The sequence below is a fragment of the Babylonia areolata genome, chromosome 27 (genome assembly GCF_041734735.1).
Source record: "Babylonia areolata isolate BAREFJ2019XMU chromosome 27, ASM4173473v1, whole genome shotgun sequence".
Taxonomy (NCBI): domain Eukaryota; kingdom Metazoa; phylum Mollusca; class Gastropoda; order Neogastropoda; family Buccinidae; genus Babylonia; species Babylonia areolata.
In genome coordinates this window covers 1,075,634-1,093,280 of record NC_134902.1, presented here as the reverse complement: position 1 = coordinate 1,093,280, position 17,647 = coordinate 1,075,634, and the positions used below count along the sequence as shown (strand labels likewise).

General features: G+C 39.3%; 1 protein-coding gene across 1 annotated transcript; it reads right to left on the bottom strand.

Moving 5' to 3' along the window:
• Positions 1-2,774: 2,774 nt before the first annotated feature.
• Positions 2,775-12,578, bottom strand: LOC143301625 (F-box only protein 47-like). The gene is made up of 9 exons (XM_076616041.1): positions 12,410-12,578; positions 11,957-12,124; positions 11,360-11,436; positions 9,147-9,333; positions 8,503-8,673; positions 7,098-7,253; positions 5,046-5,188; positions 4,044-4,203; positions 2,775-2,872 (listed from the first exon to the last, which is right to left on the bottom strand). The coding sequence occupies exons 1-9, from the start codon at positions 12,576-12,578 to the stop codon at positions 2,775-2,777; spliced, it is 1,329 nt and encodes a 442-aa protein (XP_076472156.1).
• Between the last annotated feature and the right edge of the window lie 5,069 nt (positions 12,579-17,647).

The window sequence follows — 17,647 nt, the reverse complement described above, 5'->3', positions numbered from 1 at the left end:
TGACGTCACTTTAGTTCAGACCTTTGACTTTCAGTTTGTCAACTTCATGTCATCAACATATCTGACGTCACTTTAGTTCAGACCTATGATGTTCAAGATGTCGTAAACTTCACCAAAGGCTTTCTCACATCCTTCATCATCATCACATTAATCAGGCCAAATGTCATGTCTGTTAAAATCCATTCAACATGAAAGAACAGATCAACAATTGTAGTAATTCATCTTCAGTCAATTTTAAACAATATCTATTATAAATTATTTCCATTGACATGAGAAACACAGGCAATTACAGTACATCCTTTGACAAACAAGAACTGTGTCAACTGTCAACAATTATGAAATGCTACCAATTGGAAGAACAAACATATATCATTATTTCTGTCAACATGAGAATAATACAGGCTATTATGACACTCCCTTTAACAATCAACTGTCTCAACTATTAACAATTATAAAATGTTATCAATTATAATAACAAACATCTATTTTCATTTACATGAACATGAGAAGAATGCAAGCTATTAAGGTATTTCCTTTAACAAATAACAACCGTATCAACTATCAACAATTATAAAATGCTACCAATAATAAGAACAAACATCTGTTTATTTCTGTCAACATGAGAAGAATGCAAGCTATTATGGTATTTCCTTTAACAAATATCAACTGTTTTAACTATCAACAATTATAAAATGCTACCAGTTATAAGAACATCTTTGTGATAAATGTACAAAAATTCATTGAGAAACACTTTCACCCACATGAGTTTGAATGCACCAAACTGTCACTATTGTAGACAAATTTGTTTTCAAACTGATCAACACCTATCCTTAACATAACAAGCAACAAGATGATAACAATTGTAAGAACACATCTGAGCAAAAATGCTTTCATCAGTATGATAATAAAACAACTGTTACTTTCATTTTAACCTGAAAAAATGCTTTTTGAAATAAGTTATGAAAGTAACATTACATTACAAACTGTAACATATTTTCTATACCAGTTGCAAGAACGTCAGTGCCTACGTATTTTTGAAGGCACAGACATGTAGCTTTACAAGTCAACAACATAGTGTAAAAACAAGGTAACTGTAATCCCAAGGTTGGGACCAGGTTCACGTGGAAACAAACAAACATGGAAACTCATACATGTGCATAACACACTAAGTTTACACACACGCGCGCGCATGCATGCACACACACTCACGCGCACACAAACATGCACATACACAAACAAATTAAGCAGATGGCACTGAGACAGACAGACAGAGGAGGAGAGAGAGACAGAGGGGGAGAGACAGACAGAGGGGGAGAGACAGACAGAGGGGGAGAGACAGACAGAGGGGGAGAGACAGACAGAGGGGGAGAGACAGACAGAGGGGGAGAGACAGACAGAGGGGGAGAGAGAGACATAGGGGGAAAGACAGACATAGGGGGAGAGACAGACATAGGGGGAGAGACAGACAGAGGGGGAGGGGGAGAGAGAGGGGGAGGGGGAGAGAGAGGGAGAGAGAGGGGGAGAGACAGACAGAGGGGGAGAGACAGACAGAGGGGGAGGGGGAGAGAGGGGGGGAGAGACAGACAGAGGGAGAGAGACAGACAGAGGGGGAGAGACAGACAGAGGGGGAGAGACAGACAGAGGGGGAGGGGGAGAGAGAGGGGGAGAGACAGACAGAGGGGGAGAGACAGACAGAGGGGGAGAGACAGACAGAGGGGGAGAGACAGACAGAGGGGGAGAGACAGACAGAGGGGGAGGGGGAGAGAGAGGGAGAGAGAGGGGGAGAGACAGACAGAGGGGGAGAGACAGACAGAGGGGGAGAGACAGACAGAGGGGGAGGGGGAGAGACAGACAGAGGGGGAGAGACAGAGGGGGAGAGACAGACAGAGGGGGAGAAAGGGAAAGAGAGAGGAAGAGACTAAAAAACTACTGCTTCAAATATTCTACACTTCATTTTTCAGGACAAAATTGCAACTGATTATTTGAAATTTTCTAATTTTTGACAACTGTCTGAAGTGCTACACAAAGCATCATACATGCTGTGCCATCAATGACTCCATCAGGTGTCCACTAACAACACATTCAGTATCCACAACAAGAGTGTCCACTAACTACACATTCAGTATCCACTAACAACACATTCAGTATCCACAACAAGAGTGTCCACTAACTACACATTCAGTATCCACTAACAACACATTCAGTATCCACTAACTACACATTCAGTATCCACTAACAACATATTCAGTACCTACATACCACAGACTGTCGACTTAGCAGTCATGTCAACATGCTCTCTCGCTCTCTCTCACACACACACACACACACAAACATAACAGTAGTTTCAAACAAACTCCTTTCTAAATTGAAGATAAGATATAGACACTAGTTTCTTTCTTTTGTACATAACAATAGACACTAGTTTCTTTCTTTTGTACATAACAAGTCTTTCATTTCAAGCAATAGGGCTTTGTAAGCTTTGTAACAGACTGAAAGAGAAACACAAGCAAGAAAAGAATCAGAAGTACTGAATAAAATGTGAAAATCAGCAAGCATTCATTTCCTCAGTGCATGGTATCCTCGTAAGAGTTAACATAGTGTATGTAATTTACCACAGGTTCCATCACATTGCTTCCTGAACACAACAGTAATATATCAGAACCATTTCTGTGGAACAGAACATCCATTGTCTGTTGTGATGAAAATACCAAAACATGTGTTGCTGAGGTAAAAGTTCTGAAGTTTCGCTCTGCCTATCAGTGGTTGTGGTGACATTACAACAGCTGTTTGAAGGCCAAGTGAATGACATGCTTGGAAAATTCTGTGAAGGCTGTGACCAGGTAGAACAGATCTCTGTCATCCCCTTCATCGTCTGAAAACAGACATGACAGCAAACCTCACAGTATGTCATCATTGAAAACAGACATGACAGCAAACGTCACAGTATGTCATCACTGAAAACAGACATGACAGCAAACGTCACAGTATGTCATCATTGAAAACAGACATGACACCAAACGTCACAGTATGTCATCACTGAAAACAGACATGACACCAAACGTCACAGTATGTCATCATTGAAAACAGACATGACACCAAACGTCACAGTATGTCATCACTGAAAACAGACATGACAGCAAACGTCACAGTATGTCATCACTGAAAACAGACGTGACAGCAGACCTCAAAGTATGTCATCACTGAAAACAGACATGACAGCAAACGTCACAGTATGTCATCACTGAAAACAGACATGACAGCAAACGTCACAGTATGTCATCACTGAAAACAGACATTACAGCAAACATCACAGTATGTCATCACTGAAAACAGACATGACAGCAAACGTCACAGTATGTCATCACTGAAAACAGACATGACAGCAAACGTCACAGTATGTCATCACTGAAAACCGACATGACAGCAAACGTCACAGTATGTCATCACTGAAAACAGACATGACAGCAAACATCACAGTATGTCATCACTGAAAACAGACATGACAGCAAACGTCACAGTATGTGATCATTGAAAACAGACATGACAGCAAACGTCACAGTATGTCATCACTGAAAACAGACATGACAGCAAACGTCACAGTATGTCATCACTGAAAACCGACATGACAGCAAACCTCACAGTATGTCATCACTGAAAACAGACATGACAGCAAACTTCAGAAATGTTATATGTACACCAGGCAAAATAATCTGGGTGTATTGTGGTCTCAAGTGATTTCACACATTTCCACAACTCTCTGACCCACACACCTGAATCCAGCTGAACTGAACTCATTCCAACAGGGCAGTGCTATCATGTCTGGAATCGACTTACCCATGGCCAGCGGCTCACATTTTGTAGCTAGTGCAAAGAGGTCAAAGCAGATGTACATGAATATGATTCTGATAGAGATGCATCCGCACAGAAAACAGACTACAGTGTGAAAAAATTGTGTATGTGTGTGTTTATGTGAGTGTGTGCATGTGTGTATACATGCACAGAATTCTGAAGTCTGTGAACGTTCATGTGGCACAACAACTGACCTGTATCACTGTAGTCATGGAGATCAAAGACCAGCTCTTTGAACATGTCCATCAGACCATTGACGAAGTTCAGTCTGTCCCGGCTGTTCTCCATGGCTTGCAGCACTGTGTGCACGTGTTTCATCACAAAGGACAGGTCGTAGCTGTGTTTGACACTCACCTGTGTACAGCACACACACAACATGGATCAACCATCACCTGTCAACACACACAACATTGATCAACCATAACCTGTCAACATGCACAACATGGATCAATTAACACCTGTCAACACACACAACATTGATCAACCATCACCTGTCAACACACACAACATTGATCAACCATCACCTGTCAACACACACAACATTGATCAACCATAACCTGTCAACATGCACAACATGGATCAATTATCACCTGTCAACACACACAACATTGATCAACCATAACCTGTCAACATGCACAACATGGATCAACCATCACCTGTCAACACACACAACATTGATCAACCATAACCTGTCAACATGCACAACATGGATCAATTATCACCTGTCAACATGCACAACATTGATCAACCATAACCTGTCAACATGCACAACATGGATCAATTATCACCTGTCAACACACACAACACTGATCAACCATAACCTGTCAACATGGATCAACCATCACCTGTCAACACACACAACACTGATCAACCATCACCTGTCAACATGCACAATGTCAATCAATTAACACCTGTCAACACACACAACATGGATCAACCATTACCTGTCAACACATACGCAACATGGATAAAAACTATCACCTGTCAAGACACACAACATAAATAAATTATCACCTGTCAACACACACCACAAAACGGATCAATTATCACCTGTCAACACACACAACATGGATCAATAGAGTCATAAAGATCAGAATGCATTGAGAACAACACAGCACAATGATTAAAGTCTTTTCTGCATGAAAGACTCCCAGGTGTTTCACAGAGAGGGGGAGAAGCAGCAGTAAAGAACTGACCACACAGAAAGCAGTGATGATGGAGCTGAGTTCGGCCACACGGCCGTTGATGGCCTTGCTGATGAGCATCTTGGAGGTGAGCTGCTCCCCACAGGAGATGAGCAGTGATGCCTTGTTCTCCCCCACCCACTCCTCTGGACAGCCTGACACAGTCATCACACTCCTTTGTTGTCTGACACATGTTGTGACACGACGTCATGTGCACCATTACACATCATGATATTAATCATCATCACATCGTCATCTTGGTGTTGTCTGACACACAGCATGTTATGCCACATCCTCATCCTACTGATGTCTGACACAGCATGTTATGCCACATCCTCATTTTGCTGATGTCTGACACACAGCATGTTAAGACACATCCTCATCCTACTGATGTCTGACACGCAGCATGTTATGACACATCCTCATCCTACTGATGTCTGACACACATCATGTTATGCCACATCCTCATCCTACTGATGTCTGACACACATCATGTTATGCCACATCCTCATTATACTGATGTCTGACACAGCATGTTATGACACATCCTCATCCTACTGATGTCTGACACACAGCATGTTATGCCACATCCTCATTTTGCTGATGTCTGACACACAGCATGTTATGCCACATCCTCATTATACTGATGTCTGACACAGCATGTTATGACACATCCTCATTTTGCTGATGTCTGACACACAGCATGTTATGACACATCCTCATTTTGTTGTTGTCTGACAAAGCGTGTACACCATTACACATTATGCTGATAATTATTGTGTCATCATTTTGCTGTTGTCTGACAAAGCGTGTACACCATTACACATTATGCTGATAATTATTGTGTCATCATTTTGCTGTTGTCTGACAAAGTGTGTACACCATTACACATTATGCTGATAATTATTGTGTCATCATTTTGCTGTTGTCTGACTAAGCGTGTATGTGTACACCATTACACATCATGCTGATAATTATTGTGTCATCATTTTGCTGTTGTCTGACAAAGTGTGTACACCATTACACATCACGCTGATAATCATTACGTCATCATTTTGCTGTTGTCTGACTAAGCGTGTACACCATTACACATCATGCTGATAATTATTGTGTCATCATTTTGCTGTTGTCTGACAGAGTGTGTACACCATTACACATCACGCTGATAATCATTACGTCATCATTTTGCTGTTGTCTGACTAAGCGTGTACACCATTACACATCATGCTGATAATTATTGTGTCATCATTTTGCTGTTGTCTGACAAAGTGTGTACACCATTACACATCATGTTGATAATCATTATATCATCATTTTGCTGTTGTCTGACAAAGTTTGTATACCATTACACATCATGCTGATAATTATTGTGTCGTCAGTTTGCTGTTGTCTGACAAAGTGTGTACACCATTACACATCATGCTGATAATCATTATGTCATCATTTTTCTGTTGTCTGACAAAGCATGTACACCATTACATGTCATCATGAGAATTATTATCATTATGTCAACAATGGAATGTTCACCTTCCATGTCTTCACTTTTCTTTTTGTTTTCACTGTGATAACAAGAAGTGTGATACAAAAAACTTTCCCTCAAGGATTTGCTGAAATATTTTGAGTACTGTCCCTTGTGGAGTGATGGCCTAGTGGTAACACGTCTGTCGAAGAAGCAAGAGAATCTGAGCACACTGGTTCAAATGGATGAGATGATAAACGAAGTCCAATGTGCAGCATGAACTTAGCACATGTAAAAGAACACATGGCAACAAAAGGGTTGTCCCTGGAAAAATTCCGTAGAAAAATCCATTTTAATAGGAAAACACAACAAATTTTCAGGGAATAATTTGTATAATACAATACATTATCATGGTGCACAAAATTGCCCCCTCGTTTTATTCTATTTTATCAGCTATTCTGAACATGTACATCCTACACAGTCCTAGAAACTTAAAGCCAGGCTTTTATGTTGAGATTATAAGAACTTTGTGTTGTATTGTAATAATATCAGACAAGTTAATAAAATCAGTATACAGACCAAATGCCGTCATGGAGCCAACTTACTGGTCATTTCATCAAGAATACTAATGACTTCATCTTCGGTCCACTCTTGATTTTGTCGATGTAATGTGTTCAAAGCACAGGCAATGCCACCGAAATACTGTACAATGTAGGATGTATCCACAGGAGATCCACACATCAGATACCACTGCACGGCACCTTTAACACACAATACTGTACAATGAATCAACAGATCCACACATCAGATACCACTGCACGGCACCTTTAACACACACAATACTGTACAATGAATCAACAGATCCACACATCAGATACCACTGCACGGCACCTTTAACACACACAATACTGTACAATGAATCAACAGATCCACATATCAGATACCACTGCACTGCACCTTTAACACACACAATACTGTACAATGAATCAACAGATCCACACATCAGATACCACTGCACAGCACCTTTAACACACACACAATACTGTACAATGAATCAACAGATCCACATATCAGATACCACTGCACGGCACCTTTAACACACAATACTGTACAATGAGTCAACAGATCCACACATCAGATACCACTGCACGGCACCTTTAACACACACAATACTGTACAATGAATCAACAGATCCACACATCAGATACCACTGCACGGCACCTTTAACACACACAATACTGTACAATGAATCAACAGATCCACATATCAGATACCACTGCACGGCACCTTTAACACACAATACTGTACAATGAGTCAACAGATCCACATATCAGATACCACTGCACGGCACCTTTAACACACAATACTGTACAATGAGTCAACAGATCCACATATCAGATACCACTGCACGGCACCTTTAACACACAATACTGTACAATGAATCAACAGATCCACACATCAGATACCACTGCACGGCACCTTTAACACACACAATACTGTACAATGAATCAACAGATCCACACATCAGATACCACTGCACGGCACCTTTAACACACACAATACTGTACAATGAATCAACAGATCCACACATCAGATACCACTGCACGGCACCTTTAACACACACAATACTGTACAATGAATCAACAGATCCACATATCAGATAATACTGCACGGCACCTTTTACACACAATAAAGTAAGAGCAGTTAGGTAACTAATTGAACTAATTAGCACATTGATAAAATCAAATCTGTCCAAATGGCAAAAAACAACGTAGCAGGCATGTCTGCTGAGCGTCCCTTCACTTTGTAATTTTTATCAATGGACATCTGAATGAATCAGTGTGCCTGAGTAAATTTCTTCTGAAAAGGGTGCATATGGATTCAACACAAATTACACATACTGAAAGAAAACATGATTTTGCATAGTTTTTTGTATGAATTTTTTTAATGATTATATATGTGATAGCAAAATAACTCCAAACAACAACCTTACTTTGAACAAATATCTACCTTCATGTGCAACTCCGTAAAGGAGATAGAGGAGTCTGGCCTGTTGCACCAGAGGCCAGGGTTTGAGGATGCGGGTCAGCCAGAATGCCTTGTCTGCCACGCTGCTGCCGGGGTCCAGAAACACACGACGCAGGAAACAGCGCACATCGTACTCTACACTGGCATGGGCTCCTGGTGTAGCAAAACAGGACACAATGTAATTGTCATTTTGTGTGACAGGAAACAGCGCATGTCATACTCTACACTGGCATGAGCTTCTGATGTAGTGAAAGAGGACACAATGTAATTGTCATTTTGTGTGAAAGGAAACAGCGCATGTCGTACTCTATACTGGCATAAGCTCCTGATGTAGTGAAACAGGAAACAATGTACTAGTCATTTTGTGTGAAAAATAATGTAATAGTCATTTTGTGTGACAGGAAACAGCGCACGTCGTACTCTATACTGGCATGAGCTCCTGACGTAGTGAAACAGGAAACAATGTAATAGTCATTTTGTGTGAAAGAAATAATGTAATAGTCATTTTGTGTGAAAGGAAACAGCACACATATTGGCACGATTTTGTTTATATAAACACCATTGAAAAAAAAATGTCTTGTTTGTGCATCTTACAGAACTGGTACCTTTCTACACCTGTACCATACCTGGTCTGGAGCTGACGACAACCTTGATATGCTTGAAAATAGAAGTGTGCTGACACAAGGAATCAAAGGTGCGCTGACATTCACTGTCATCCCAGCCAGCAATCAGGGTGTGCAGGAACTTGCCAAAGCACAGCTCTCCGATGCAACGTGTTCGATCCTTGCAACTTTCTGTGTTCTGACACATCATCTGTAACAAATGACTTGGCCCATGTTCTGAGGCATAATGCTACAGCATGTGTGACTTGACTCGAGTTCTTTTACATAACAGTACCAAATGTCTATCATAATGTGTGCTCCCAAAAACCTTGCTGTTTCTTTAATACTATTTAGATTAGACTACTGTAACTCTCTTCCAACTGGTCTCCCTGATAATAAACGAAATAAACTTCAACACATTCTGAATCATACAGCCTGACTCATGCTCCATAAACCCAGGCACAAGAGCGCACCAACACTACTCAGAACACTCCACTGGCTTCCTGTGAAGGTGAGAATTCAATACAAAATTGCTCGTCTCTGCTTTCAGTGTCTCTATCACAATATGCCACCAGATCTTTCAGATCTTCTCCAACGTCTCCAGCATTCTTGGTCACTTGACACCTCTCTGATGATAGTTCCTGGAGACCTTTGGCAAAAAATGTTTGTCTTTGCTTCCACTGTCTGGAACTACCTACCTCTGTCCCCACAAAAAACTAAGCGTTTTTCAACTTCTAAAAATAATTTAAAGACACACCTATTTAAACTTCATTTCTCATGATGCATTTGAATAAGCGTTTGTTTCTGTTTTCTATGTATGGCGATGTATTGTAGGAAGAACATGACTTTTTAAATTTCGCTCTTTAAAATGTACATTCTTAGTTTATTGTGATGTATGTGAATGGCTTTAAGGGTTAAGAGTGGATTTTAAGTCTTGTGATATGGTTTTTATGTATTTGATATCAGGATTAGTTTTAAGCATTGTGATATGTTATGCACATTATTCACTTAATGTAATGTATGATATATAAGATGAGTGCTGCATTGTCTCTGGTGATTCTTTTTGTGTGTATATGAACATAAATTAGTGCTTGAGTGTTTGGTTGGCTATCTGTACCGGGTCATGCATGTCAGTTTATCATTCTAGTGTTTAAATGTATGTTTTAAACATTGGTTTTTACACCATACAGTGCAAATGCGCAATTACATGGAAAGGCGCTTTATGAATAAAATTCTTCTTATTGTTCTTCTTATTGTTATCAACTTTCTGTATTCTTACACATTATCGGCAAAACATTACTTGACTGATGTTCTTGTACATAACAGTACCAACTTGGAGTTGCAATGTGCTTGCCTATATACTGTGAACAAAAGTAATATTTTAAAAATTACAATCTGTCAAAAACTCAAATTATGTCAACATCCACAATAATTAAACTTTAAATATGTGCACCAAACCTTCATTTCAAAACTGGAGTATAAAAAATGCAGTTTTCAAAAAAAGCTTTGAATAATTTATTTGCTGGTGCATTGTCACTCAGAGCTACTTTAGTTTCTGTCCTGGAATTAGATCTAAATACCTGATGGAGTTTGCATCAGTGAATCATAGTGGAGAAGATGTAACCAGGTATCATTTTGATAATGCTTACTGAAACTGAAATCAGTAATGTACCTGACACAAACCACTTGTCACAAATGGTGCCATGGATAGTCTTACATTCTGAATCTGTCAACACTAAATGAGACAGTACTGATGGATACCAGCACCCACACCCACACAAAACATGGTTTGGGTCCATGGAGTAATTTGTGTCATTGTCTGTGGGTGTTACGCCAGGCCTTTGTTTCATTGTGTACAGCTGCCCTTTATGATTACAAAGAAAAGGACAATGCATTGTCAATTCAGAATTAGGACACTTGTTATAAAGCGTCGCAGGTTCAAGTTTGATTAGATGAAATGAAGATCACGCTTGCTGGTGATTATCATTGTAATTATCAGTTCTGTCAATACTGCTCCTAACTCAATACTATATAGCCCCAAATATATTTTTTAAACCAAAAAAACACAAACAAACCCACAAAAGACCATGGCTGCTTCAGTGCTGAATACATAAGAGCCTGTACTACAAACAGAGAACCGACCAATTCACAGAATACAAACATGGTACTGTTAGAGTTTTCTTGCTCTTCTCATCTGGATAACTTTCACTTTTTCTCACATCATCAAATATACTTACTCTTGTCAAAAAATCATTCACAATTTTCAGTCTGTCTTTTGTGGCGTAAAGGCAAGTGGATCTCTTTATCAGTAAACCTGCACAGAGCACAGTGGTTAGTTTTGACAATGAGTTCATACTGATTCAGCATAAAGAGCAGACATGTTCAGGCAGTTGGAAAAGACAACCCAACCAAACAGGTCATATGTATTCTATATTTACAAGCTGTAATAAACCATTATTTCTTTGGTACTGAACAATTCCTATCAATACTGAAGAGTTTACATCCATTTACCATGCATGTGCAAAGTATTTGATAATCAATCTGCTCTTGCAGTTGAAACAACTAAAAATTTGCTTTTGGTCTCTGAAAACCTCCAAAATATCTGTTTAGCATTACAGATATTGAGAGATATGTCCACATGATTTATCATTGCAGCTATAGAATGGTGCATACACTAATTTTTTCAAAAATAATTGTTCACTTAAATTATCATTGCAGCTACTGAATGGTGCATAAGCTTTGAAAGGGGATCCTGCTAAACAATGATTTTCTTGCAAAACTTCAGTCCATAAACATTAGTCCATGAGCAAATTGTTTTTTGATGTGATGTTTACCTAGTTTTTTATATCGTGCCAGCCACTCTGCCTGTCGTTCCACATCCATGACAGCATGAGCACGGGAATGGACCCCCAGGCCCCGGAAAGTGAACGTTGTGACACGGTAACACTCTATCAGGTTACGCATGGCTTTGGATGTGATAGTCAACAGACTCAGATCTTCAACTGCAAAGGCAGACAAATATCCAGTTACTTCAGAATCATTTTGTCACCTATTTAAAGCTAATACAAAAAGTACAAAGCTTTCCTTATAGAAACATGCATATCATTACATGAAATGTGAGTTTTTGCTGATGCAGTTCACACCAAAATCAAGCTGATTTCAGCCGATTCTTGATCGAATAAAATGTGCATGTTAGGATCAATTCAACACCAAATAAGCAGCACAATGCCTGGCTATAATGTTAACTAGCCTGATGTGAAAACTTGGCAAAAGATCAGACAACATACTTGGTAAGTGTCCCAGGACATAGAACTTGAGTTCCAGCGGCAAGATGTCGAAGTAGCCGAGAGGACTGTGACTGATGGCCTGCACCTTCTTCTCCTCCACTTCCTTCACAATCAGACGGCTGGACCGCCGGGGCTTCTTGCACATTGGGAAATAAGATGTCAGGTCCATGTCTGCAACATCACAAAACATATCAAAAACAAAATCACCATTGGCAAAGCTGTATTGATAGCCTTGCTCAGTCTCTATTCTCTCTCTCTGAGTGTGTGTGTGAGCACAGATGTGTGTACATGATACAGTGTGCACTTACTCATTTTTTGTATTTTGGTGTGTGTGTGTGTGTGTGTGTGTGTTTGCGCGCGCGTGTGTGTTATAATGTCTATACATACATAAACTGTATTCAGCTGAAGCCCTGAAACATTTGTCCAGTCTATCCAGCAAACATGGGTTTTTCAGAAACCATAAATGGGTTTCCCCCTCTGATGTGATTATTAACCAGCATTCCAAATTGATGGGAACTTTGTTCTTACTGGGCCCTGTCCATGAACATTTAGATCTCTTTTTTTTCCTGCATTATTTTCTCTTTTTACACCTATCTGTTTTATATACTTTATTTAGATGCTGCTGTTCTGTTATGATATTGGTCGAGACATGCCCGATTTCCACACTGCACATGGCTTGTCAGATCACTTTTATTGTTGACCATCTGTCGATCTTGATCTAAATATCAGCTCTACCTGTCCTTGCACAGGTCATTGTGGGACAGAACACCATTTTCCCGATTTAACTATCAATACTGATCGTATAACCCATGCTCAATTTTTCATTTGTGTATTGCCGTACTGTTCGAATCGAGACTGACATACCGTAGCAATCATCTGCTGCTGAGTGAAGGATTCATTTGTGGGCTGGCATGCCCGGTTCCATAAAGTGAAATTACTCAATTGTGTCAACATCATGTACGAATATACTGATGGAATTTGAAGCATTAAGCACATGCTGGATATTCAGTAAACACATCAAGTTGACGAATAGGCAGTGACAAAAGAAATACCAAATTTATCATGAAAAATCAACCCCACAAATTAGACCAGACTACTTACTCGAAGCTGTCGTCTGCTTGAGTTCTGGGGGAAAAGCATCGTCTGCTACACCGATGGCAAAGCTTGCAGGCAGAACAGATTCATATTCCTGTGACAAACTTGACTCATATTTTATTTCCGTGTCCATTCCTTCCTATAGCTCAGGGTGAAACTTGGGAATAATAGCTCGGACAAACGATTTTCCCCCGTTTGAAATTCAATGGTTAAAATTAATGGGAACATTGTACATTGTTTTCCAGGATGTGCGGGAATCTCGTGCATAAAATTGGCAAAGCTCGATGGGCTATTTTTTGTTTTTTACGTTGAAGAACCAACATTTGAACTTGTGATTCCTTTCTACATTCGTGGAAGAAACGAATGTTACAGTTGTCCGGGTATTTAGATCTAGGTCTCTATTCCACTGCTTTCACTCCACTGTTCTTTTAAAACATTTGTTGGTTGTTTATTAAAGACTAGCCGAATGCATGTCTCGTGGTACGTGTATCTTGAGCTTTGTCATATCGAATTTGCAACACACAAATAAACATACCGACACGCTACAAACACAGCTAAAACTTTGCTTTGGTGTATATTTCGCCTTGTCCTAACATCTGAACAAAAAATCCATCACAAAAATCTACAGCTTAGAAAGTTTCAGAAAATATCCCTGCGTTGGCCAAATTTGAATTTGAAATTCGCGCTGCCAGTCAAAGGGAAAGGGGCCAACCAACTTAATTGACGTACCAGACTCAGTGTTATAATTGTATTTCATGCCGGTTCTGAACCTTAATTTTATTGGCCAGGTTTACGGGCTGGCCCAGATCATCTGTCATTTGACTGATGTCTTGAAGTATATATATATATATATATACATATATATATGTATATGATTTATATACATTTATATAATTATGCAATAGAAAATAAAACTGGACCAGACTGTAATTAATATTTTAATATATATATATATATATATATATAAACGAGAGAGAAAGAAAGAGCAAGGCAACGGTTAAGTCATTCAAAACAATGTGCTGTTCTGGTCAGTACTTAATCCAGGGAGGCACCGTGACGGTCACTTTATTCCTATTTTCCTCGTTCACCCAAGTGCATGTGAATGCCGCCCGGACTTCAGTGGAGGGGAAGGTAACTCAGGCTGGAATGGCGGAAGTAAAGGATTGGGCCCCGCCTCAGTTCCAACTAATGCCGTGCCCTGTACACGTGGATATTAACTCATTTCCCCGATGGCCGTAAAAGACTACTGGGATATGGCCTTTTCACCCGCTTTAACCTTCTTCTTTTTTTAAGTAATATCTGCTTATCGCCATTTTGAAGAACGATCTCTCCCATCAGTGATACTAGCTTCCACCCCCTCAATTGACTGACTCAGTCCCCCGGCGTTCTTTCTGGAGAAAGTTTAAGCTCCTTCGAGTACCCAAAACCTCTTAAGAGACTATTGGCCAAACCAGCTGGCCCTTTTAGTATCAGTCAAGCACATTCTGTTTTCAAGTGGAATTCTCTTCAGTTTAGATCTCTATCAACCTTTAGGGAAAAGGTGGCACTGAGAATGGTTAGGCTCATCATCATGCCCGTCAATACAGTCCGCGAGAGCCCGCCGCGGTCTGAATCCCGCTCTGAGGGTTGGCTTTTCTCCCAAGCGTGACTCAGGAAAATCAAACAGAGCGTCTGGTCACATGATCTGAATGAGACAATAAACTGAGGACCCGGCCGTGCCAGTGCGCACTGCAGCCGGCACACACTACTTGGCACACTTAAAAGAACCCATGGCTTGAAGTTCAATGAATGTATAATACTGTTTGGTTTCCGTGCTGATATGAAGACAGACTCAGTGCTTGATTTATTAATCCTCCTGGGGAAGATGTATATATATAAATGTAAGTTAGATAAATGCCTTCCAAATATTCACGCTTTTGAACATTACATTGTTTCAAGATACAAAATCGAAGAATATAACGCTAAGATCGCATGTGAAACACACAGCTTCAAAATAAAATGGTTGCCATACTTACCTTTAATTAGAAACAACATATAAAAACAATATTCCAAACCATGTATGGAAATAAAACACAACTAAGTTAGATGTTGAAAAAATGGTGCAAGTTGATATGTAGGGATATGGATATCTATTACTTTTTTTTGAAGACTTATTTAAAATGACTTATTCAAACATTCTCAGTTGTTTTTACTTAGAATGTTATATGTGTATATCAATTATATGTTTTTTTGTTGTTGTTGTTTTTCAGTTTTTTGTTTTTGTTTTTTGTTTTTTTAATGTTGTTTGTTTTTGCTTTCTTATTGTTACTATGTTTTTGTCAGATTTGTCTTTTCTCTTTTCCCAATATAAGTATTTATTCATTTATGCCTTCATGTCAATTGTCCATGTGTTATAAAAATGGGAAAATAAAAAAAAGCTTAAAAAAACAAAACAAAAAACAAAACCAAACCATAACACATCAAAAAACAAAAACAAAAAAAAAAAAAAAAAAAAACAACAACAACAACATGGCAACGAGTACTGTTGTCCTCTGGCAAATTTCTGCAGAAGGTACTCCACTCTGACTGGTCAACAACAGTGAATACATGCATGCGCTCAAGGCATGATAAAGCGCATCACTATCACATTGGGTTATGCTGCTGGTCAGGCATCTGCCTAGTAGATATGGTGCAGCGTATATGGATTTGGCCGAACGCAGTGACGCCTCCTTGAATGACTCGAGAAACTGAAACTGAAATCTGTCACTGCACCCAACCAACGCTTTCCTCTACCGTTCCTCTTGTGTGTGTGTGTGTGTGTGTGTGTGTGTGTGTGTGTGATGGCACCAAGTTCGTTGTCATAATGTGCTTATTGGAAAGGTCAGATTTCCTGTATGGTGTGGCTGTGTTACTGTATTAATTTGAACTTGACATTTGGAGAAAGGCTCGTGATGCATGTGTCTTTAGGCGCTGAGGTGAATATGTGTTCACGAGTTGTGTTGTGAAGTGCACCAAAATTCTTGCCACTTCCCTCTTTGCGCACAGCTGAACTGGTCACAGGAGTGACCTGGGACAAAATATATAGACCTTGGGGTCTGATAGTCATAGAACAGACACTGTTACCATTCTGAGAGAGAATGTGATACGTCTTGTTGAACTGTGGACTGAGGTTCAGGGAAGCTGATCTGAAGTACTGGTGAGTCAGTAATTTCGAGTTTGGTAATGAGAAATTCGGTGACATCGTTTAATCCAAATTTTTGTGAAATTCCATGGGTTTTTATTATTATTTATTTATTTATTTATTTCTTTTTACGTTTCTGAACACTGGTTCAGTAGAACTAGAATGGCGACGCAAGTATTTTTTCATAATAATAATAATAATTATTATTATTATCATCATCATAACAAATAAGCAATAAATAGATTAATAGATACATTTTACTGCGTACTGTTTCATTTTGGGTAGCGAAAATCTAGCTGTACCTTGCTGCTGTTATCATATATCAATATCAAGGCGTGCAGGCCTGACAAGGCCTTTTGCCCGCTTGAAGTGGGAAGAAAAAGAGTCCCACATATGTCTGGTGCATTTTTCAACAATGAGTGTACAATGCTTGAAAAATCAATAAATATGTAAATGAGTTTTGTATTCAAAATTTTGTAAATGAATATCAAGATAATTTTTAAATGTATTCACTGTTCCTGCGGAAACAACGTCTTGTGACAAATTATTCCAAACATTTGTTACTCTGTTAGTAAAGAAATGTGCAAATCTGGAAGTTTTTACTGAAACTTTTAATAGTTTGTAGGCCGAATGGCCTCTTGTAGCACTGTTCTCATTCAGTGTAAGCAAAGAGTTTATAGTTCTGCTGTCATATAATCCACGAATCATTTTATACATCTCTATTAAATCACCACGCAGTCTTCTACTATTCTAAACTAGGTAACTGAAGTGCTTGCAAACTATTTTCATAGTCCATATCAGAAAAGCAAATGATTCTTTTAGTAAATCTTCGTTTATCAACGCTGTATTCCGCACACGTTCTTTCTGATTGTCCTGAGTCATTTGTTTAAAGAAACGACCGAATTGGTTTAAAAAAAAAAAGAAAAAAAAGAAAAAAAAAAAGAGTATAAATCGTCGGCTTTCCCCCCCTCGGAATGGCAGAG

What these genes read in the sequence shown, in the direction of transcription:
- LOC143301625 (XM_076616041.1), bottom strand. Translation starts at nt 12,578, where the DNA reads ATGGACCTGACATCTTATTTCCCAATGTGCAAGAAGCCCCGGCGGTCC. An exon ending in TATTCTTGATGAAATGACCA is followed by an intron (nt 5,189 to 7,097) that starts GTAAGTTGGCTC and finishes TGACTGTGTCAG; the next exon opens with GCTGTCCAGAGGAGTGGGTG. An exon ending in TCATCACTGCTTTCTGTGTG is followed by an intron (nt 4,204 to 5,045) that starts GTCAGTTCTTTA and finishes TGCTGTACACAG; the next exon opens with GTGAGTGTCAAACACAGCTA.